The sequence below is a fragment of the Peromyscus maniculatus genome, chromosome 5, assembly GCF_049852395.1.
Source record: "Peromyscus maniculatus bairdii isolate BWxNUB_F1_BW_parent chromosome 5, HU_Pman_BW_mat_3.1, whole genome shotgun sequence".
Lineage (NCBI taxonomy): Eukaryota > Metazoa > Chordata > Mammalia > Rodentia > Cricetidae > Peromyscus > Peromyscus maniculatus.
This window is the reverse complement of record NC_134856.1, coordinates 65,819,466-65,842,781: the sequence shown is the minus strand read 5'-3', so window position 1 is coordinate 65,842,781 and position 23,316 is coordinate 65,819,466. Positions and strand designations below refer to the sequence as shown.

Genomic DNA, 23,316 nt, shown 5'->3' with positions numbered 1-23,316 from the left:
TTCCTGATTCCATCTTCATAATGAAGTATATTCTTAGATAGCAACAAAAAAAGAGGAGAGCTGTAATTGTTATTGCTTAGCCTAGACAAATGAACAAATGACACTTATCGTGGTCCTTTTAAAGTGGAATTTACATCTTTGTATACAGCAAGGTGAGGTAGGAGTGTTAGTGAACAGCAGACTTCAAACATTGCTGTTCTGACGAGGAAAGAGACATAACCAGATGGAAATGAAGGACTCTGGAGTAGGCTCAGATGCCAAGGAAAGCCACAGTGGTTGCTCAGAAAGCATTCAGAGTTCCCTGTGCCACACGCGCCAACCTGGCTTCGATAATGCCATCACTCAGTCCCCTGAAGATAGACATTTATTGTTTGGCCTGAAACTTAGCACAGTGCTTTTAGGCCCTTGATCTTTCTTTTAATTTTCCAAACTTGGACATTAAAGGAAAAAAACCTGTTCTTTGTAAGTTTACACACATGCATGAAAAAGTTTACGTGTCTAGGTTGCTTTCTCCCTGGCTGGACAAGGAAAAAATGGGCCTTACTTCTAAAGCGAGCAGGCAGATGAATGGTACTTAATAGGGACCAAGTACTCTTGGAATGGTCTAAGAAAAATAAACAGCCAAAATATTTAAGTCTGAAAAGCATCAAGTGCAGGCACAGCATTCCTTCTGACCCTGTGTTTTGTCACCTTTGAAAAGAGCACACGTTTTCAAAAGACTCAACACAATGGGCATTTGACAGGCATATAATCTTGTTTTTACTGGGTAACATAAACGTGTTTATAAGAGACATTTTCCCCCTAAATAAACAGTTGCTACCTAACTCACCCCATTAATTGCATTTTTCTTCCAAGAAACCTTTGCTGTACCTGTGCATGTACATTTGTACCATCATAGCTGTGTCCATGTTTCTGAAGTTTGAATAGTTGACTGTAAAAATCTCTCAGCTCGCTCAGTACTCTGTACCATAAAGGGACTTTTATATTATCTCAATCTAGTCTGGGATTAGGATTAAATTTACATTTTTTAAAAAACTGAAGCACTTTCTATAATTTTTAAATGTTCCAGAAAATGTGTAGAACTGAAGACTTACTCAAAGTTTGAAAAAACAAAAACAACCCAATAGATCCATCAGTTCATAATTCTGGGGACACCAGATCTACTAAAAACCTGAATTTTTCCTGAGTTATTGGTCCTTTATAAAGCTTTCTTACTCATGAATTTATCATTTATTTTAAGGGCTATAAATAATATCAATTTATTGCATCCACACAGTCACAGGTGTGCAGGTATGCTTGTGTATATGTCTGCACATGTTGGCCTGGGTGTGCACTGTATCTGTGTGCATGTGTTAGCCCAAGGTTGACATCTGGAGTCTCCCTCAACAACTTGCCATCTTATCCATTGAAGAAGGGCCTCTTGATTAAACCAGAGCCTGTTGATCAAGTTGGTCTCACTAGCTGGCTTTCTCTAGAGACCCTCTGTCTTCCTTTCAAGGGCTGGACTTACAGAAGGGCTGCCACACCCTACTGACATTCATGTAGGGCTGGTGATTGGGTCCTCATGCTTGCTGCTTGTGTGACAGATGTTTTGGCCACAGGGCCACCTCCCCAGGACCTTCTTGGTAAGTAGAAAAAAATTCTGTTTGATAACTGTGCATTTGTTTCTAAACCTACTTTGTCATCTCTAATGTTAATTTGTGACTGTTTTTTGTTTATTTACTATTGCCTTCAAACTTGTGGTTAGTTTATTTTCTGACTTTCATTTTACTTATGTTTTTCTTTTAGATACCTGCATTTGGAATTTCTTGATTTATTTACCTTTCTCCAAAAATATTTCTAAAACTCTGAATTAACTCCAACTTCTACTTAGCTCCTAGCAGTTAGATATTAATAATAGAGTTTCTTCATTTTCATTATTGACTAAATGGCTTTTTATTTTAACTTCTTCCTACAACTAGTCCTTCTTTCTGAGGCTGTTTTTTTTTTTTTTTTTTTTTTTATTTCTGTGTGCTTGGAATTACTTTATGAGGGAGCTAGAGATGCAAACTGTAAAGTGTTGACTCAGCTCTTTAAGGGTGCCCTGGCACTTTCGGGATGATAACGCTGTTCACACCTGTAGACACCTGAGGAGATTTCAGGCTAACCAATTGGAAGGCTGTACTTGACTGTGGATTTCTTCCTAAAGCTCCGCTGTTGCTATGCCAGGCTCCTCAACAGTGTTAGGTTGTGTAGAGGTGTGCAGTCCCCATAGCAGGGCCAAGTGTATCATCACTACTCAGTAAATATCTGGGAGTAGTGGGTTAACTACCCAGTAAGAGTTAAATGAATACCACGATTTCAAAGAGAGTAGAAGAAGAGCCTGCCATACACAAGCCACGTCTTTATCATGGGAGCTGATGGATAAATAGCACCTCCAGACCTCTGTCTTCTCTTTCTGCCATCATATGCTTGCTGGTCCTCCAAGAAGACTGCTTAGGTCATTGGCTCCAGCTACAGGTTTCACCTTGTAGTCTTTCTAACTCAGTCTATGTCATATGGTATACCTTTAAAAATTAGTTTTATAATGCAAAAATGACGAACTAAATGCTACTGGAAAAGTCTCCAGGGACAAGAAGACTTGTCCTACCTCGTTCTTCTCTAAGAGTATAATTCAGATATCACATCTGCCATGATGTTGGACACATGGTACTCAACAAATTCTTGGGGAATATACCATAGTTGTCAATGGCAGTAACATAACCATGGAAATGATTGTTAGTGGAAAGATAACTACAGGCACTGATTGGTGGTGATGGATAACTGCAGGCAGTGACTGATGATGGATAGATAACTACAGGCACTGATTGTGGTGGACGGATAACTACAGGCACTGACTGGTGGTGATGGATAACTACAGGCACTGATTGGTGGTGGATGGATAACTACAGGCAATGATTGGTGGTGGATGGATAACTACAGGCAATGATTGGTGGTGATGGATAACTACAGGCAGTGACTGATGATGGTAGGTTAACTACAGGCAGTGACTGATGATGGTAGGTTAACTACAGGCAATGACTGGTGGTGATGGATAACTACAGGCAGTGACTGATGATGGCAGGTTAACTACAGGCAATGACTGATGGTGGTAGGTTAACTACAGGCACTGACTGATGATGGTAGATTAACTACAGGCAATGACTGATGGTGGTAGTTTAACTACAGGCACTGACTGATGATGGCAGGTTAACTGCAGGCAGTGATTGATGATGGTAGGTTAACTACAATCATTGACTGATGGTGGTAGGTTAACTACAGGCAGTGACTGATGGTGGTAGGTTAACTACAGGCACTGACTGATGATGGTAGATTAACTACAGGCAATGACTGATGGTGGTAGTTTAACTACAGGCACTGACTGATGGTGGTAGTTTAACTACAGGCACTGACTGATGGTGGTAGGTTAACTACAGGCAGTGAGTGATGATGGTAAGTTAACTACAGGCACTGACTGATGGTGGTAGGTTAACTACAGGCAGTGATTGGCAGTAGGATAATTACAGGTAGTAGTGTAGCTACAGGCATTGATTAGTGGTAGGGTAATTAGGGGCAGTGGTTGGTGGTTGTGGGCTAATTACAGGTGGTGACTGTCGGTAGTTGATACAATCACAGTGCTGGCAGAGGTGCCCCTCCTGGGACCCCGTGTGCAGGCTCAGCTGTGCTGTTTGGCCAATGCTTACCCATGGTGTGTTCTTGGTTGGTTTCCCCATCTGTGGTGTGACTGGCTAGGCTGAGTGCTTTCTTGTCTAGAGATCTAACATTAGGCTCATTCATTGGTGTTTTTAGGAGCCAGGCTGCATCAATACCAGATGTAGATCTCACCTATCCCTTCTTCCAAAGTAACCCTGCTCAAAATACTCCTTAAAAGCAAATCTCTCTGAGCTAAAGTCAAGATAGAAATCTTTGCCAACCTGCTACTCCATCTGAATGCTTTGGACAGGTAGAAATCAGTTCAATATTTCTGGAATGAATATAACATTTTCAAAGCTATTTATCAGCTCTACTTGTACTTTCCAGGAACGAAAGTGAAATTTCCAGAGTAAGTAGATCCAGGCTTGTGTTTTTCCTTCTGAAAATGCTGGCACGTGTGTTAATTTGTATTCATTTCCTATCACATCTAGCAACCAAAGTATGTAAAAGAAAAGATGGAACATAAAACATTTGCATGGCTGGCCACAATCCAGCACAATCCTTCACTGTATGTGTTACTCATAAAGGGAGCACATACATCCTTTAAATATTGTTATCATCAGGCAGGCGAAATGGCTCAGAGGGGAAGAAAACTTGCTGCGCAAGCGTGAGGACCTGAGCACCCCCATGAAAAAGCTAAGCATGATGGGGCATGTGCTTGTAACCCCAGTGCTGGTGTGTCAGAGACAGGAGGATTTCTGGGGCTTGCTGGCTACAAGCCTAGATCCAGAGCCAATGAGAGACCAAATCTCGAGGGAATAAAGCTGAGAGTGGGAGAGGAAGGCATCTGGCACACATGGTCCATTCACAGATGCACACACAAAATACACAGCAAAGAAATAAATACTGTTTTCACATCATCATGCTTAAAACCATCAGTAAGAATGAAGAATCTTATTCTTACTGTTAAAGAACAAAATATCTCAGACTCTGAGACTAACAAACATATCTACCAACAAATATATCCATTGTCAGTTTAAAACAAATCACAAGCTTTACATCAGAATGCATTATGGCAATCCATGCATCTTATGACCTTCTTATATCTGTTATAACAAAGCCCTCTGCCACAGTTTTCTGTCTGTCTCACACAGGCCACCGTAATTACAACAAAGCATGGGCTTACCTGTGCGATAGACAAAGTTGCCTTCAGTTTCTGATGACGACGGAGACACCAGCTCTTCCTCAAATTCATTGGAGCTAAAAGATCCCGAGTGGTTCCTTTGCCTTGTTTTCCCCATCATGGCAGTGCTTGTGGCCATGACATGTCTCAAAGAGTCGTTAAGGTAGCGGTTCAACAAGCTGCTCTTGTACTTGGGAGGTGACACATAGTCCTCGGGCGCCCTTGACTCTGGTCTCACTCCAGCCTTTATCACTGAGCTCTCCCCTTTAATCACAGTGTGATGGGCAGGGGTGCTATAGCCCGCTTCGTTCATGTGATTTCTTGGGGGGTTTTCTCCATCTGAGGGGAATAAATATCACCAAGTAGTATTTGCACATACTTCTCTTAGCTGCTCAGCTGTCACATTTAGCCATTAAAAATATGCACAATGGAAGAATATATGCCATATGTGAGATTATTTTTGATATAGAAGACTAATTTTTAAGTAAAAGGATGCAGGAACCTATGTAATTGTTCAATAGGGTATTTAATTTTAATGAAAATGCTTTTTTACCCCTACGGGACAAATCTATAAACAGAGGAAATGGCTGCAATTCCTGTTGCTTTGTAAAATTGCAAAGGTGAAGTTACCTCATGCAATAAAAACCAAATCTGTGGCACTACAATATTTTGTAGGGTCGACCATTAAGACAGCATCTAGGGTGAACTTATTACAATGGCAAAGCAAAGACAGGAAAATAAAAACCGGAACGAACCTTCAGAGCAGGAGTCGTCGCTGCTCACGCTGAGCCGCTCTGCATTGCCCTGCACATACTTGTTGTATAGCTTTATTCTTAAGGCCCAGCTCAAATCTGGCTGACGAACAGTGTTCTTCAGCCGACGTCTAGCATTGGCAAACCAATTCGACACCTAAAACGGCATTAGTTTTTCAATTAACATAGCATTAAAACGTGGTGATTATGCAGTAACTTTCTCTTAGAGGGTCCAAGACCAGGACTCCCGCTACACACCTGTGGTCTTAGCTACTTGGGAGGCTGAGGCAGGAGAATCACTTAAGGCCAGACTTTGGGGTCAGCTTGGGGAACAGTGGGAGGCACCATCTCAAAAGAGAAGGAGAAGAAAGGGAGAGGGAGGATGAATGATACAAGAATCCACAAACGTGAGTGGAAAAGTCAATGGTGATGTTGAGTTGACCAACTTGTGTTGCCCTGAAATTTTGAAAAATAAGACAGCTTTCTGAGGATGTGCCAGTATGTCCTGTTTGGGGAATATTTACGCTAAGGTACTAGAGATGCACACAGATGACGACGGTCCAACAGGAAAAGGAGACTCATACTTAAGACTTAAAGGAAGGGAGGGTCCGATTTGAGGGTGACAGGCTTAGAGGTTCACCTTCAGGCTGAGCTGTGAGTGGGCAAGCTGAAGTGAGTCGAGGTCCAAGCCTTGGAAGCCAATTAAGGAGCTGGACACTTAAAAGAGGAGCTAGCAAAATGGTCAAAGGTGGTGTAATCAGGAGCAGGAGAAGGGGAAGGCCAGGACACCCTGCATGAAACTGAAAGTCCACTGTTAAAGACATCAGTGAGGACAAAGAAATAACATTTGAGTTACTTTCGTGCTTCCTTCAGGGAGCCATTGAGTTCCTAGAGGATAGAATGTACTTTTCTCCTAAAATATCAGGCTATCAGGATATTAGCACATGGTTTAAAAAAAAAACTAAAAGGACAGTATTTGCTTTTAAAAATATGAACTATATAAATATATCTATTTTTTCTATGAATTTCGTCCAGAACACAAACTTCTATTATTGTAATGGTTGTGTGGCAATGTTTTCAGTGGAAGACCCTTTTCCTTCCTTTCTTTCTTTCTTTCTTTCTTTCTTTCTTTCTTTCTTTCTTTCTTTCTTTCTTTCTTTCTCTCTCTCTTTCTTTCTTTCTTTCCTTCTTTGTCATGCTGTAAATATATTTAGGCTGTTTATAGTATAGGATAAGTGTTATAAATATAAAATAAGTACTTTTGAAAACTGCTCAATATCTTATTATTATTTGAAACTATATTTGATCGCTGCTTAAAAAGGAAAATTAGATTTTCCTCCTTGTCTAACATGTATTTTTTTTCTCATAACACTGACTGCACTCATACTGCCCCCTTCCGCCTTGAACAAGATGGCTGTCCTTTCACAGTGTTTACCAGACCACTGCAAAAACCTTAGTCTTCATCAACTTCTCTTCCAGTCAAGTTGAACTGCTATTGCCATGATTCAGTGCGTCAAATTCTCAGTTTCTCCATCCTCCTCACATAGGCAATGTCCAGGAGTATCCACTCAACAAATAAGACAGTGAGTAGTTACTGCATACTAGCTATGGTATGAAGTGCAGGCCTTGGCAAGGCCATATCAACACACACACACACACACACACACACACACACACACACACACACGAATCTACAAATGTGACACACTCACCTGAACCTCTGTAATAACAGTAGTAATCTGAGACCCAGGGCAGTCATTCACCATGGAAGCAATGAGCTGCTGGTCTCTTCCTCACTACCTCCTCCCCACCCCCCTCTGGTTCTCTTGCTGCCCAAATCTTCATGAAATCCCCAAGACTATTATTTTGGAACTTTAAAAACATTCTCTCTAACTTCTCTTGTTTTCATTCTGTTCTCTTAAATGATTCTTAATAACTATTATCAAATCCAAAGGGGATGCATTGTTTTGACTTAATCAATTTACTCCTTCAAGTCATTATTAATGTCCTGCTGCCCTGTGACTGTGGTATAATGAAAAGTAGCCTGGTTTCCTGTTCTGAGTTATCTAAAAACATGCCACGTCATGTAAATTTAGTTACTTCATTCTAACTTTTCCTGAACTTCATCTAGGGGCTGGGATGTAACACAGTGATAGAGCGCTGGCCTAGCATATGCAAAGCTCTGGGTTTGATCTTTAGCATGAAAAAAACAAAACAGCAATCCCTTCCCCTGCTGTAAAATGATTCAGATGTTCCCAGCATCTTTATCGACTCTAAAAGCAGGGCGCTGTGAGCCAGCCTTCACTGCACCCGCCATCCTCTTGGCAGCTCGCCGTCCATCCTGCCTCCCGCTCTCACCACTGTTCCTTCAAAAGCAGTTGCCAGCGACCAGGCCTACCTGGGCACCTCTCACACGGAGGAGGCCAGCCTGCGTCTTCTGTGTTTACAACACATTTCATAGGACCCAACACCAACCCTTTTTGTGTTATTTTCTTTACTAAACAACATATAATTTAGACTACATGAGTTACATCTTAACTAATGTTCACTAACTTGCATTATACCCACGTGGTACAGTATAAAACTCAATTCTCACAACACTTCATATAGTAAAAGTGGAATGACTGCCTAGTTAAGGAAAACAAACAACTGTATACTATAATTCTAATGTATAAAAATGGAAGAACATTAAAATGTCAGAGGGAATTAATTGGCTTTTCACAATTAGAGATTATCTATTTTTTTTACCCAGAGACAGGGTTTCTCTGTGTAGATTATCTATTTTTAATGTGTTATATATTCCTAGTTCTCAACCTATTATAATGACATTAGGAGATTTTCCAGAAAGGTCAGTGATATCTAACATAGGCTTTTTCTAAACTGGTTGAATAACACCAAGTCTGCTAGCATACATACACTGCCAGCATTTTGTCACCAGAAAGCTGTAGTACAACTTAATAGCTAAGCGTAGACCGAGGGGTGAATAGTGACTCCCTGGAACACCACACGTACTAATGGTTATTGACTGAATGTAAATTTCTTGTGTCACTGGCAGTAAAAACATAGACTCACATTTTCTACGTGTGACACCCACTTTGGGTTCCTTCACGTTGTTGTTCATATTCTCTTACCAAGGGTAGGTTCTAGAGCAGCGTTTTAATGTCAGAAGTGCCTTTAAAGCTGAATATCTTATAGCGAAAGCTTAAAGAGCCTAATACCTAGAAGCTGGAAGCGAAAGTTTTCCACACATCTTTACCAAAGGCGTTTAGGTTTGTTGTGTGGACAGAGCAATTGCAGTGAGAACCCAAAGGGATGAACTGTGGTCTGTCCAGTTTTGAACATATCAAATTAATAAATCTACTCTGAGTTATTAGCATAAATATTGGGCATTTTCTTTCTGTACCTATAACACTTGGAATGATGTATAAGGCTACATCTAAGATTTTGGTTGAATATGTGACAAGTATTATCTCAGAATAAATACTCAACTACCAGCAAAAACAGCTATGTCAATGTTGGAAACAATTTTTTTTGTAATACTATGATTTTTACCAAACGTACATGAGCACATCACAGGAACGTGAAATTTTATTAACGGATGAAGTCCCAATACCCAAGCGTTATTTCTTGGTAAGCTACATACCTTACAATAATGCAAACTTTCCATCTCATACTACTAGTTATTGTCCACAACAACACAAGCTATTCCTATTTTAGGAGTACATAGCACATTTTTATAGTATGTGAACAGTGTTAGTGATAGGAACCAAGCCCAGTATAATAAGATTTTTGTTTGGTTGACATCAAAGCATGTCACACAGAAATACTCTCCTTAATTTTGATCAAAATGCTTCTTGTGATTTCATAAAGATGACATGGGCAAATAAGAGTTAGACACAGGTATAGCAAACTAGGACCAAACTGTTAAGGTGAATGAATAACAATAAGTGGGAGTCACATGATCAGTTCATTCATTTCTGTTTCATTTTCTCAGGGATGAAAAACGGTAGGTGCTAACCAATGTCCTCTGAGGTTCTATGCATCAGAAAAAGTACTGAAACACATTTCCATCTTTTTACTTCTATGCTTCATGGGAGATTGCTGACTAGGTTTCACACCTTTCCTTGGCAGTATAAGAGAGGCAAAGGAAAGGAAAATTACAGTATAGGAAAAGTTTGACACGCACTCAGAGGAAAATGTTAAATGTAAAATAAATGCCCAAACTTAAGATATTTTGTTGAGGAATAAAATAGTTATGGTGACAGCCGGTTGCAATAAGCCATGAGGAAGAAGTGAGAGGAGGCCCTGTAGTGACCAAAAACCAAGAGTTCAGGCAGAAGCAGAGGCAGCTTTCCAAATCTCCCTGCAGGCATAGGGGTACGGTATATCCGTAGACAATTTGAAAATAAAGCGAGGCATACTTGCGCTTGTTCTGAAGGCTTATTTTACAGGATAAAGCCATGTTCTAAAACTAAAACCCGAGTTCAAAACTTCCTGTAACTGTCACAAGGACGTTCTGGAAAGCTCTGCGCGACTCGAATGCCATTTCCCAGAAGGCAGGAGCCTTCTACAAGCACGTAGGGGTAGTATGCTGCTTGGAAAGAGTCATACTACGGGGCAAACCCCATGAATAAGACATGACCACTCTTCTTAAGAAGGCTCACTCCACAGGAGAAAATGACTCACAGGGAGAGACTGACTCAGGCCATGGAGTCTAATTGCAAGGATCAAAAGCCTGACTCAGATCACAGCTCTATGCTTTTCCTCCAGAAGTGCAAAGTATTTGCATAATTTATGCAATTTCCATAAAGCTGGAATATGCTTTGGATGTCTAATTCATGTTTGACTCATATAAATTCCTATATAGGTGGATGTGTGGGCATACATCGCACATTATGTATATCTTTTGCATATGTCATTGTGCATAGATGAGAATAACTGAACCTCAGATGGATTATAAATAAGGTCCTTGGGTGGTAATTTTATGCACTTCAAGTTTTTCCACTTATCATTTTAAAGTTTAAAAAATTTATCTTACTGACAATAATAAAAAATCATTGTTATACAATATCATCTATTATTGCAAACCATCTTTGCTTCCCTTAAGAATTACATATTTTTATATCCTGAATGGTATAAAAGAATAACAAATTTTTGAACGAAAATTTCACATAAATTAGAAAAATGTAATAGTGTTACCAAGATATAAGTGTGAAAGCAGTTATTTGTATTAAAATTATCATTACAAGCGGCGAGTATCTATGTAACTAAATTAAGAGTATAACTTTGCATTTCAGTTCATTCAAATTAACAATTAAAATATAATAATTTAAATTTCTCTCATAACTACAAATGTTACTTTTTAATCACTAAACAGTTTTTAAAAGCATGTCAAATAGACTTGCTTTACATATGAATAATGGTGAAGCTACATGATCAGCCAAAATAATATAGTGTTTTATTGTTGAACTTTCTACTAGTATTCAAGCACCTCTGTAAGTGGGCATATGTCCAGAATAAGTAACAGGCCTGTTTAAATTAACATTGGAGCATATGCATTTATTTTCATAAGTCAAGTTTTTCTGATTGTAATAACTATTTAGAAACTGCTTTTGCAAGGTTCACAGTTTTGCGTTAAACAGATCTCAAGCCAAGAATACAGAATTAGTTTTTGCCTCCAGTGCTGTGGCAAATCACCATTATTACAATTTCCTGTTGATAAGAAGGAAAGCAGATGTTTTTCTCTAAAACTGTATTCTGAAAATAAGCAGAAAAATACACGCTGGAATTTTGTGGGGCCATGCTACAAGCCAACACAAATGCTTTGTCAAACTTTCCAGTAATTCTTAAATGAAATTGTAAATACTCTGGAAAGAGACTTTTATTTTATCAAGTGCAATTTTATCTTGGATCTCTCAGTGTCCTTTTGTCCTACGTTCGATGAAATGTCCAAACTTTCTCACTTGTGCTACTGTAATATATGGAGTCTTCCGGTTCACCCTGTGGCCTCCACTTTATGAATCTGTTGTTTACACAAAAGTTGATATCACTATGTTCAGTAAAGAAAATTGTCCTGTGATGGAAAAGCATTTGATCCAGGATTTGCTTCCAAGACCTCCGGCCTTTACCCACAGCTCCCTGCACCTTGGTAGAACTGGTAGTAACTGCTCTGTACCGACGGTTTGGGGTAACAGCAAATACGACTGTGCTCAGAAAAGCCAATTAAATACAAAGCAGCGTTTGTTCACTAGAAAAGAAACACACTGGCACGATTTCCCTGCAACTGAACTGGCTGCTCACAAACTGGAATCTTCTCTTCTTAGCCCAGAAGAAAACAGTAACAATGTGCTGCGGTTTCCAACTGTGCCAGGATGCTGCAGCATTTAGAAGCCTCTTCCCACCTTCCCTGTTTTCTGGCTTACCTCTGAATAATGGTTATTTTTTACTTAGTCTGTACGTATGCTTTAATTTGGGGTCCAGTGTGTACCCACAGGCCCCAGGGTTCTCAAGGCTCAACCAGCATCTTCAGCACCACCTGGGAACTTGTTAGAAATGCACTTTAAGGTCCCTCCCCAAAACCACGTAATCAGGAACACAGAGCAGGATGCAACAATCTGTGCTCTGAGTAGACTCCCTAGTAACTGATACAACTAGAGACTGAAAATTACGGTGGGTGGCACCATCCTTACCCATCATGGCTCCTGAGTCAAGATTCCTAACCACCTTCTCTTAGCACACACACTGCAGCTGGCCTTGTATTCCCTCCACTCTCAACACGGCATCACCGAAAGTCCTTCTGGACCCAATCATTCGCACTGAGGTGATTGATAGGGGTAAAATCTCTTCCACGACAGGACCTGGCACCTGTACCTAGCCCTTATCCTCGTCAGCGACAGAAGCCAGAGTATCTGGACCCGCCTATGAACGCTGTGCATCATCCTAAGGAGAGGCGCAACTGCAGGGGCACTCTGTTTCTGCTCCTCAGCGGGGAGACGGGACCCCGGTTTGAGGGGTCTGGATTACCTGTACGAGCGTCATCTGCGAGCCGAGGGCCAACAATATCTTCTCTGTCTTCGTGGGGTACGGGTTGTCACGGTGCTTATAAAGCCACTGCTTAAGAGGCCGTGCCATGTCTTGCAGGGCCTGTCGCTTGTGCCTCACCTTCCCTCCATTCTGCCGGGCCCTGGGACGTGAGGAGAGGAGAGGAGAGGGACGTGTTAGTGGCACCTTTTGGGTGGCCTGAAGGACCTCCATGATAGGTCGCATTTCTGCGACGTCAGCATCCAGCCTGGGCTTAACCGAACCCCACCCCCAACAACCCAGGGTGTCTGTCATGCACCGCAACTCTGAGAGCCCCACAGATGCGGCAAAGCAAGAAAAGGAAACCCCACAGCTTCTCAGTGGGGGACACTGGGTCTTGCGCATCTCTCCGAATAGCCTGCTGGCCATGGGGTCCTGTGCCTTACATTTATATCGAAAGGGGAAGCTATCTTGATCCCAATAAGGCAGGGCTGCAGAGGTAGGGATGAACGCCACGTGGTTGGAAAACTGTTCTTTTGACTGAAGATCTGGACCCAGAGCTAACCGACCCTTTCCTTGCCCGCTCCCCGAAGCCATTGAGTGGCCCTAGCCTCGGGGCAGGGGCGCGGGGGGGGGTGGGGGGAGAGGCAGCGGCCGGCCCTCCAAGTTCTCTTGCTTAGGTCCTGGTGCTGCAGGTCGCCAGTGGTCAGGGAACACATACTGGAAGGCAGAAACAAAGCAAAGGATGATGGAGGGCAGCCTAGACTCTCTGAACTCTCTCATTTCATTTGATGCTGGAAGCTGGAGAAACGGCCGACCCTTCAAATCAGTCTAGGGCCTCTTTCCCTCTTTCGGAAGAGTGAAAAGTGTGAAACGTCGTCCCAGCAGGCAAAGGTTTGTAAAAGACCTCACTCAGGAAAGCAGACTTCCAGGAGGAGCAGGCTAAGCAGCCTTCACTCTACAGCCGGCGTAGGGTGATGCGCTCCCGAGAGGCTCCGGGAGGTGTCGCCGCGCAACTGCGAGCGCGCCCAGCCCCAGTCCCCGCTGGTGCGCCTGCGCCCCTGCCTCCCGGGCGTCAGCTTCTTCGAACTCTTTGAAATGCAATTCCATCCTCGCTGACTGGTTGTAACAGTTTGAGGAAGCCTAATCTCTATCACTAAGCGTCAGTGCGGCAAAACAAGCAATTGGTGTTGTGGTTCAGGAGGAGGCCGGCCTCTCTAGGAGCCGCGAGGACCTTGCCCGGCGCACACTGCCCTACATGCCCCGGGACTGGAGCAGATGGCTCACCCCGGGCTCTCTGGCGACCACAGCCCGCTTACTCCCAGAAACCGAAAGCCACCCGGTCCGCAGCCTGCTCCTCCGGGCTCGCCGCGGGCCCAGCCGAGCTGTGAGCGCCAGGGACGCCGCCGTATGGGGAACCGACCAAGGTGAACCCCGAGGCCAAGGTGAGCTCCTCGAGTGACAGAAGACGAAGCCCCCGAGGCCTTACCTGAGAGCTGTCTGTTCGACTCTACACTGTCAGAGCATAGTGCTCAATCTGTTCCCGAGACACGCAGAAAAAGCAAGAAACTACTCCGGGTTCCCGGGTGCCAGTGACCTCTAGGTGCGGGAGGACTGGGCGCCAACTCGATTTCCACCAAGCCTCTTTTGAACTGTTCTAAGGAATTAATCCCTCCAGTTTTGAGAAGGCAAATCCTTAAGAGCAGGGCGTACGAGTCCAGGAGGTATAAATCTGCCCTCCTGGGAGAAGCTGGGGACTCCGAATCCCCAGATCTTAGTTTGCGCTTCATACCCCCTACCCCGCAACTCGCCGCCTCTACCCTCCGGACCCACGGGTCGGCATCGACCCCAGAGCGTGAGCATACCCCGTCCTCCGGTGTCTCAGGCCGAGGTTGTCCTTGAGGGGCGGGCCGTCTGGAATGCCCACCTCCGGGCGTGTGTGTGGATTGTCCAGGACGCCACCGAATGGCCGGCTGCCACGTTCCCGCTCCGGGGTGCCTCGGTCCTCAAAAAGCACGGCTCCCCCGAGTTTGTTGAAGACGATGGTGTTCATGGTGACCGCTGGCAGGGATGTGCGGCTTCGCCGCAGCGCCTCGGAGCCGGGCCGCCAGGAGCTCCGCAGCAGGGCTTGGGTTCTAGAAGATCAAGGCGCATCACGTTACTCCCGACTGTGCCCAGGTTCCCACAGCTCAGAAGCCCAGAATTTGGTGGGGGCTGCGGGACTGCTGAACTGAGGGGCAGGGCTGTATTGCTGCTGGTAGACTAGTGAACGCCCTTCTTCAGCACCTGGCTACCAACACACTCACACAGCACTCCTGGGACAGGTCCCGGCCCTTCTCCTCCCGGCAATCAAGCTCCCACACCTCCAGGAACTTCAAACATAAATAATTTACCTACTAAGGTAAAGAAATCAATTTCCAAACGAACTTTCCGGTCTCTAAGAGAGACACAATTAGGACAGCGAAGCAAAATAAGTAAGGGGCATGTTCATTAAGCACCACACACAGAATAAAGCCTCTTCTAGGGTAATCAAGAGGAGTTGGAAGGAAGAGACGAAATGGGGTAACATGAATAATTGCATCCACAAGGGCAAGTCAGTGCGTCCTAGGTGTCAAGAGATGTCCATGTTTTCTAGATGCTGGACCACAGGCGGAGACCCTTCTTTTGGTTAAAGTCTCCCGCTGAGATAAGGACAGCGAGAGAAGTTAGTAGAGCCCCAAACCTGAAAATTAAGTGGTCTTAGGACAAATGTTTCACAAAATCTCTAGTCTTCCTGGGGAGCTCAAAACGAAGACGCCAAGTCATGGATTCCTGGGGATTACAATCCTCAGGAATTTGAGCCCATTTCAGAAGCCTGAAGGCTCCTAGTAGGCAATAACCCTCACACCTTTCAGACTGTGGCCGCTGGGCTCCCGGACAGCCCGCAATTCACCTCTGGAGTTGGAGCGCCTGGAGGCCTCAGCTCACCAGGTACAGGCATCCGGAGCAAGGCCGAATGGCGGTAGAAAAGCCGCAGTATCGCTGCGAGATCCGGACCATGCCCACCGGCCAGATTTCCTCCTTGGCAACTCCCAGTAGCTCGATCTACTCGGAGCCGCTCACACAGCGCCACCAGCACCCCCCTCAACACACACATCCTGCTTCTTGAGTGCGCAGCGCCTACACTCGCCAACGCCCCCTGCCCCGCCCTCTAGTCACCGCAGTGGCGGCCACACGCGACATTTAGGAAAAGCCACAGCGACTAAGCGACGGCCACCGTCAATATTGGTATGGAAAGTGAAGTCAGACCTCTGGTGGCCGCTGTGTTGCGCCCTAGGGCTGAATTCTGCGCAAACAGGTACCGGTCTGGGTGCGCACTCAGTCTCAGCGGTTAAGCGTCAAAGCAAGTTTGTGAGCCCGGCGCCCCTGTTCCGACGGTTGGCGATCAAGCCCCTTTGCTGGTGCAAGCATCCTTCCCCCAGACACTCCACCTCTTTCCACACAGCCCAGTCCTAGACGCAACAGTGCCTTTTCCCTAGCAAAGCCATGGCGAGGTTTGCCACCTAGGACCTTTCCTACAGACTGCAAACACCGCCATGGTCCAGGTCTGCGACTGCGGGCGCGGTGGCAGGAGGTTGGCACATGTCCGAGAGCTCCGAACCATTACAATGGGTCGGCGTGGGGCATGGAGGCAGTTAAGACCCACGGTTCCTAATTCTTCTTGGCTCCCGTGAAAGGTCCCCAACACCCCATCTCTGCTCTTGTGATCTGCACTTACCCAGATTCTCTCCTAGCTGTACTGGGGAGCGCGCTTCCCTGCGGAACTGCCCCGGGGATAATTAGAAAGCAGAGCAAAGGCGGCCAGGTGGGCTGCCAGCTGCTTCCCAGATCCTCCCTCCAGCCTTGACCAACACCGGGGAGCGTCCCCTACTAGACCTCAGACAGAGGTGGGGGAGGGGAGGGCAGAGCCCTAGCGTGCAGAGAGCTAGGGAGCAGCCGTGCCGCAGCCTGGGCGAGCCTGGGGCTCGGCGCTCAGGGGAGGGGACCCAGGGCCATACCTGTGGCCGCGGGGCCCGCAGCCAGCGGCTGACTGTCCCTCCTCGGGGCTAGGCACACTCCCATCCCCGCCGCATGTTCTCGGCGCAGGCTACGAGGAGCTCACCGCCGCCACCGCCGTCGTCTCGGCTTTATTTACCCAGACGGGCGCGCGCGGCCCGGGACCCGGAATACCGAGGCCTTCTCATGTTTCCTGACTGCCTGGCCCAGCCCGCGAACATCTCGTGGGCCCGGTATCCATGTTCCCGGGCAGTGGGAGAGGAAGCAATCGCGCCCGCCGGGCCGCAGGAGCTGCAGTTAACCCCTCGCGGAGAAGCTGCCGCTGGCCGCGCCCCGAGCCCCAGGCAGCAGCATTCTCCTAGCCGGGCGCCGCTTCCGTTGCTCCCGCCTCGCAGCGCCGAGTAAAGCCGGCTTTTTCCTTCGCGCTCAGGGGAGTAATCCAAGTAGCCGCCCGAAGCCTCGGGCTCCAGAGGTTGCGGTGCAAATCCCGTGTCTTAGCTGCTCCCAGTGCCGGAAATGTCACTTTGTATGGCAGGGCGCGAGAAGGTCGCGGAGACGCACCGGGTGTTTCCCTTCTGATTAGCTGGAGGTTAGAGCTTCTTGTACCCTGGAATCCCTTTTGGTGCGGTTGGGCTGGCCAGCGAAGTCCAGGCTGTGGAGGTCAAGGCCAGGCAAGTGTGCCCTTCCCAGGACAAGAACTGAAGAGGTAGGGATGCGGAAAGGCAGAGGTGGGGCCAGGCAAGCTCAGGTGCCCGTGCTGCGCTAATCAGGAGTGCAGGAGACCGAGCTCGGGGAGGCTGTATCTACAAGTACCCTATGGTTGGAACCTGAAGGCATCTGGAGTAAGGAGAAAAAGTGACTACCACATGCTCCAAGCGGTGCTTTGTAATCCCCTGAAGACTGAGCAGAATTTGTGGCAGCTTTAGAGTGTCCCCGAGGTGGAGCACGAAGTCGCCTGCTCGGGTGGCTGGGCCCTGCTGCTCTCGCTACTGTCCATCTCTTTCAAGAGCTAACAGAATTAACATCATTTGGACCTTTCTCCCTTAACGATGGCCATGCAGGGCGGATCCGCACCTAAGAGTCCTCCTTTCATGTCATCTAGAAGTAGCTAGCGTATGTAATAAAGCTGCTATTTCCAGGACTAACAGCACTCTCGGTTCTTCAGAGTTGCTATCTCCTCAATTAGTGGGCGGAAACCAGCATGGCACAATCTAAATCAGAAAGGAGAGTGGCTTTTCATTTCTGCGCGCCAGGCAGATGCGCACTATGGTTTGATTGCATTTTGCGCCGTTCCCAGGTTTCTGTTATATAATGTTCCTTGGTCACGCTGCACCACTGGCTTTTGCGCTGCGCTTGTGCAGTAGGGTTGAGGACAGGCTCTGGTCTACAGAGGCCACCACAGGCGGCTTAAACCGCAGGGACACGTCTTACAGTTTCAACCACCGCTTTTCTGCCGTCCAGTTTCACAACAGAGGCAGGCACAGCTGACAATCTGTGGTAGAAAGAGTCCATTCTCTTCCGTCGTCTCTGTGTGAAGATGGTCGGTCGACACTGGGATGAACTCAGTCATAACCTTCCCTTCTGACCAACGACGTTCTCGTCAGCTGCCCTTCCCTGGGGCGAAGCAGCATTCGCGAATGTGATTATAATTTTATAATATTCTGCTGGTTTACGGAGCTGCGTGCTACAGTAATGCTGTAGTGCAGAACAAGGCAATTTTGTGATTTTTTTTAAATTTAGTATTTCAATGTATTTACATGCATTAAAAAATCCAGGGGACATTACTATACATTGGCAAGCTAGTCCTCCCCCATGAGATATACAGAATTAAAAAAAAAAACAGACTTTTGTCACATACACCTTCAACTCACGTGAGGTCACTGAAAATTAATATATCACATCTCCTTTGGACTGGGGCTTAATGGTTAGGATCTATTTTTCAATGGAGGGACAGTAGAGGGCCCCTGTTAAAAATGAAAGTGTTTTCGGAACAGTTCACAGAGAGCATTCCAGGTTGCAGCCCGTGTGCGAGAGGGAAGTTGTCTTCTTCCACAACAGCCCAGACACCTTTATTGTATCATATGAAATTTCATCATTTCCTAAATTGAGTTTTACTCCGGCTTTATGAAGTGCTGTACTGTCATCCCCCGTGTGAACTTGCTGTTTTTTAGGCAGCTGTTGAGAGAGTGAGGCACGTGTAGGAGGTGCTCTTTCCCTGAGGAAAGGAACCCCCAGCCCAGGAGGCAGAAAACCGGAGACCTAAACTTAATTCTGGTTAACCTGATGTTGCTTTAGCCTGAATTTACTAAAGTGTAAAATAATAATAATGTTTCCATAAACTTGCCTTACACTGTTTTTATGGTGTTTTTTTTAAAATGTGGAAGTAACATATTGCCATTTCTGAAGCTAGAAAGATGTTTAAGGACATTAGGCAAATTTTTGATCTGTTTTATTTAACTTAGGATATAATTATAGATATATGTTATTTTCACCTTACCGTGTGTGTGGTGGTGTTGCTTTTGATGTTTTGATGTTTTTACCAAGGCATCTTGGCGTTTCAGAATCATCATTGGTCAAAGCGCTTGGGAGAAAAACGTGTTTTTAAAAACTCACGTTCACACTTTTTAATACTTACAGGCAGAGAATGAGCAGATGGTGCAAAAGACTCCAATTCTGCTCAAATGTTCTGATAGCAAGTGTATGAACAACGGGCCAGGCTCACTTCACCTCGGTGCTCTAGGACAGCAGTGAGGAAAAGTGGGAACACGAGCAGGCTCTGAAAGGTGTCCCACAAAGTCTGAGCTTGTTTCCAATTTAATTGCATAAATAACAGCTGCTGGAAGAGTGGAGCCTATCCCACATGTGAACTCTGGAGAACAGCAGACCTCCCAAGTCCGCCTTGGCCTTGCAGTGTTCAAAGGACCCACCAAAATGTGGTTACTGCCCTATACACACATCTTTTTGACCTCTCTCAGTGCCTTCACATACAGGTTTAGAAATACACTAGTTTTTCTTTCAGTTAGTCAATAAACGAGACCAGGCTGTATACAGGAAACATACACTCTCACATCAACGCTAGACAAAATAGCTTGCCATTAAACTACAACACTTGCCTTTTCACTAAGTGATGTCACAGAGTTTCGTATATACTATATATTGCTGTAAATTCTTTTAAACTGTTGCATAATGCTCCGTAATCTGTTCAGTCATTCCCACACAAGCATTTCTGCTCTGGTTTTCATTTTTATAAAATTACTACACATCCTTGTACACGATTCTTCCTATTCATGCTTAAGCATTTTTTTCTATAAATAGCCACAGGGCAGCAGAATTGAAGGAGACATTTTTTTTTATTATAAATTGATCAACATTTCCAAATTTTCCTTCATTTTAAGTCTTTTTCCCACCCCACTTCACCCCACCCCAATGATACACAGATGTCCCTTTCCTCATATAATGTACAGTATTTGTAGTTCAGTGTTTGCAATCTGCCTGGACAGATAGTGCAAAGTGTCTCATTGTTTGAGGACCTTTTCTTAATGTTCTTATTTATTATTATTGTTAATAGAAGTGTTTTGACTTTTTGTGGCCCAGGCTGGCTTTGAACTCATGAGACTCCTTCTTCCTCAGCCTCCTTACTTCTAAAATTACAGGCACGGAGTACTGTGGCTGGATAAGCTCCTTGACTTTTTAAATAAACTTATTGATTTAGAAAGCTTATGCTTATGTGTGTGTGTGTGTGGGGGGGTTACTTATAATAAATATTCTGCCAGGTCGGTGCTCCACCTTTTCCCTTGTCTCTTTCTTCTGGAATGTCTAAGCATGACACATATATGTCAGTTTTTCTTTTTATGATATTTGATTTTGTCTCTTATTGAAGATTTTTTTTCTGTCTTCATTTCCTTTTTTAAAGATGTGTGTGTGTGTGTGTGTGTGTGTGTGTGTGTGTGTGTGTGTGTGTGTGTGTGTGTGTATCTAAGTGAATGTATGCCACATGAGTGAGGGATTCCCATGGAGGCCAGAAGAGAGTATTAGACTCCCTGTCAAGTGGTTGTGAGCCACTCAACATAGGCGCTGGGAACTGAATTTGGGTCCTTCTGCAGTATACACTCCTAACCACTGAATCATCTCTCCAGCCCCCTTACATTTCCTTTTAATACTGTTAAAATTTGTTTACACTTGGCTTTTCAATTCTTCTGAAACTTAATTGTCTTGTGAGATAGAGACATACATTGATAGCTGCAAGTTTTTAATTGAGTAGCCCATGAATATAATAGAAAATTTCTCCCTACTATTTTGAAGTTACTTTTCTGTTTCTGGAAAATCTCCTTTTCCAGGTGTAGGCTGACTTAACAAGACAGAGGGATATCAGAATGACCAGGATGCTCTAGTATGTTTAATCTTCAATTTTTAAGAGCCACCTTGAGCTCTAAAGACTTTTAATATCATACCATCTGTAATATGAGGACACACAGCACTGACATACTTCCTGGCTGTGGTTCTGAGGCAGATGCTTGGGCAGATGCTGTCGACTCAGAAGCAGGACAGTAGCTTCAGCGGCATGTTCCTGGGAGCCGGGGGCACCCACACTCAGCTTTTCAGAAACAAGGGATGATTGGTCCCGGTGAGCAATGTGGGGTAAGATAGGATTGCTTGTACAAGTATTGAGTAAACTGCTGCCTTCTCCTTGCTCAGTTTTCCATGAATATTAGCTTTTCTTCTTCACACAAGGCAGCTAATTAAAAACTTTATTATTGTTATCACTTTATATTTATTTTATTATTTTACATGTATGAGTGTCTACGTGTTTGTCTGGGCACCAAGTGTGTACCTGGTACCTGAGGAGGTCAGAAGAGGGTGTCAGATTCCCCTTGACTAGAGTCAACCAGATGGTTGTTAGCCACCCCATGGGTGCTGGGAATTGAATCTGGGTTCTCTGCAAGAACAAGAGCTTTTAACTGCTGAGCCATTTCTCCAGCCTTTTAAAAAAAATTTTTTTTAAAGATAGAGTCTCACTATGTAACCCAGGTTGGCCTCAAACCCAGGATCCTCCTGTTGATCCTTCTGAGAGCTGGATTATAGCTATGTACTACAATGCCTGGCAAGATAAACATCTGTGATATTTCATGAGTCAAATTTATCCTGTCCCTTTAAAAATGCAAGTATTTTTCACTGCAATTAAAAAGCAGCTATATATTTAAACAATACAAATAATAAGCCATCTGAGGCCCAAGTTGAGAGTCTCGTTCTGTTTCACGGTGGTTGAAGGAGGATGGAGAGAACCCCTGCCCCTCAATGCCAGTGCACCTCGGAACGACAGCTCGGGTGCCTGCTGTGCACATGAAACAGCTAGATTGGTGTTCTTCGGGGACCTGGAAGCACTCCAACAATAAAATTATTTCGAGTACACCATTCCAGCTTGCAAAACAATTTTCCTTTATGTCAAAAGTGGTGTGCTTATAGTTCTGACTACTGTGAAAACCAAGTTGGGAGGATTACTTGGGTTGGGGAATGTAGTCAAACCCTATCTTGTGAGTCAGGAAGGAAGGAATAAAGGAAGAAGGGAGGGAGGGAGAGAAGAAGGAAGGAAGGAAGGAAAGAAGGAAAGGAATGAAGGAAGGAAGGAAGGAAGGAAAGAAAGAAGGAAGGAAGGAAGAAAAGAAAGAAAGAAAGAAAGAAAGAAAGAAAGAAAGAAAGAAAGAAAGAAAGAAAGAAAGAAAGAAAGAAAGAAAGAAAAGAGAAATTAGTGTAATGAATATAGTCAAAATTGACTCCTGCCTAGTAGGGCTCAACATGGAACCTAATGGACATCAGATAACAAGATTTCAGACTTTAATTCCTCTGTGTATAATTCAATATGTGCCAAAATTTTATAGGACTCTCCAATCTATACTCTGATTTCATTTTATAATTGCACCAGTATCTATGTATAACATATCTGAATAAGAACATTAGTGAAGTGGGTATGAGCTGAATCAGTCTGTGCAGTTTACAGGTTATTTCTCTCCCACTGAGTAGGCTAAAAACTTCTAGTAGTTTCCTTTTGTGTTGATGGAGGGAAGTGGGGATGTGAGTAGTCCTTCTTGTCTTATAGCACAAAGCTCCTACTAGAATTTTAATCTAGTAACTAGATTAAGACCCACTTGCCAGGCTGTGGTGGCACATGCCTTTAATTCCAGCACTCAGGAGGCAGAGGCAGGTGGATCTCTGAATTCAAGGCCAGACAGACACAGTGAGTTCCAGGACAGCCAGGGATACATAGAGAAATTGTGTTTTGAAAAACAAAACAACAACAGAAGAGAGAGAGAGAGAGAGAGAGAGAGAGAGAGAGAGAGAGAGAGAGAGAGAGAGAGAGAGAGAGAGAGAGAGAGAGAGAAAGGAAAGAAGGAAGGAAGGAAGGAAGAAAGAAAGAAAGAAAAGAGAGAGAGGGAGGGAGGAAGGAAAGAAAGAAAGGAAAGAAGGAAGGAAGGAAGGAAAGCAAAGGAAGAAAAAAGAAAATACCTACAATAACGGCTAGTTTATCTTGATTATGTCAGTCGAGGTGGGGGACCACACTAAAGGCAGGCAGCACTGTTTTCTGGGCTTGCTGTATACAAAGCTGAAACTGAACTGAGCAACAGCGGTTCGTGGCTTTTTGCTTGCCCAGAATTTGTC

General features: G+C 44.6%; 1 protein-coding gene across 1 annotated transcript in view; it reads right to left on the bottom strand.

Moving 5' to 3' along the window:
* Mkx (mohawk homeobox) overlaps positions 1 to 16,791 on the bottom strand; it is a 69,281-nt gene extending 52,490 nt beyond the window's left edge. The window contains exons 1-5 of the mRNA XM_006973904.4: positions 16,665 to 16,791; positions 14,493 to 14,762; positions 12,631 to 12,790; positions 5,611 to 5,764; positions 4,859 to 5,194 (exon numbers count right to left, since the gene is read on the bottom strand). Coding sequence (XP_006973966.1) covers positions 4,859 to 5,194; positions 5,611 to 5,764; positions 12,631 to 12,790; positions 14,493 to 14,680 — 838 coding nt within the window. The 5' untranslated portion in view covers positions 14,681 to 14,762; positions 16,665 to 16,791. The remainder of the gene's footprint in view (positions 1 to 4,858; positions 5,195 to 5,610; positions 5,765 to 12,630; positions 12,791 to 14,492; positions 14,763 to 16,664) is intronic.
* Between the last annotated feature and the right edge of the window lie 6,525 nt (positions 16,792 to 23,316).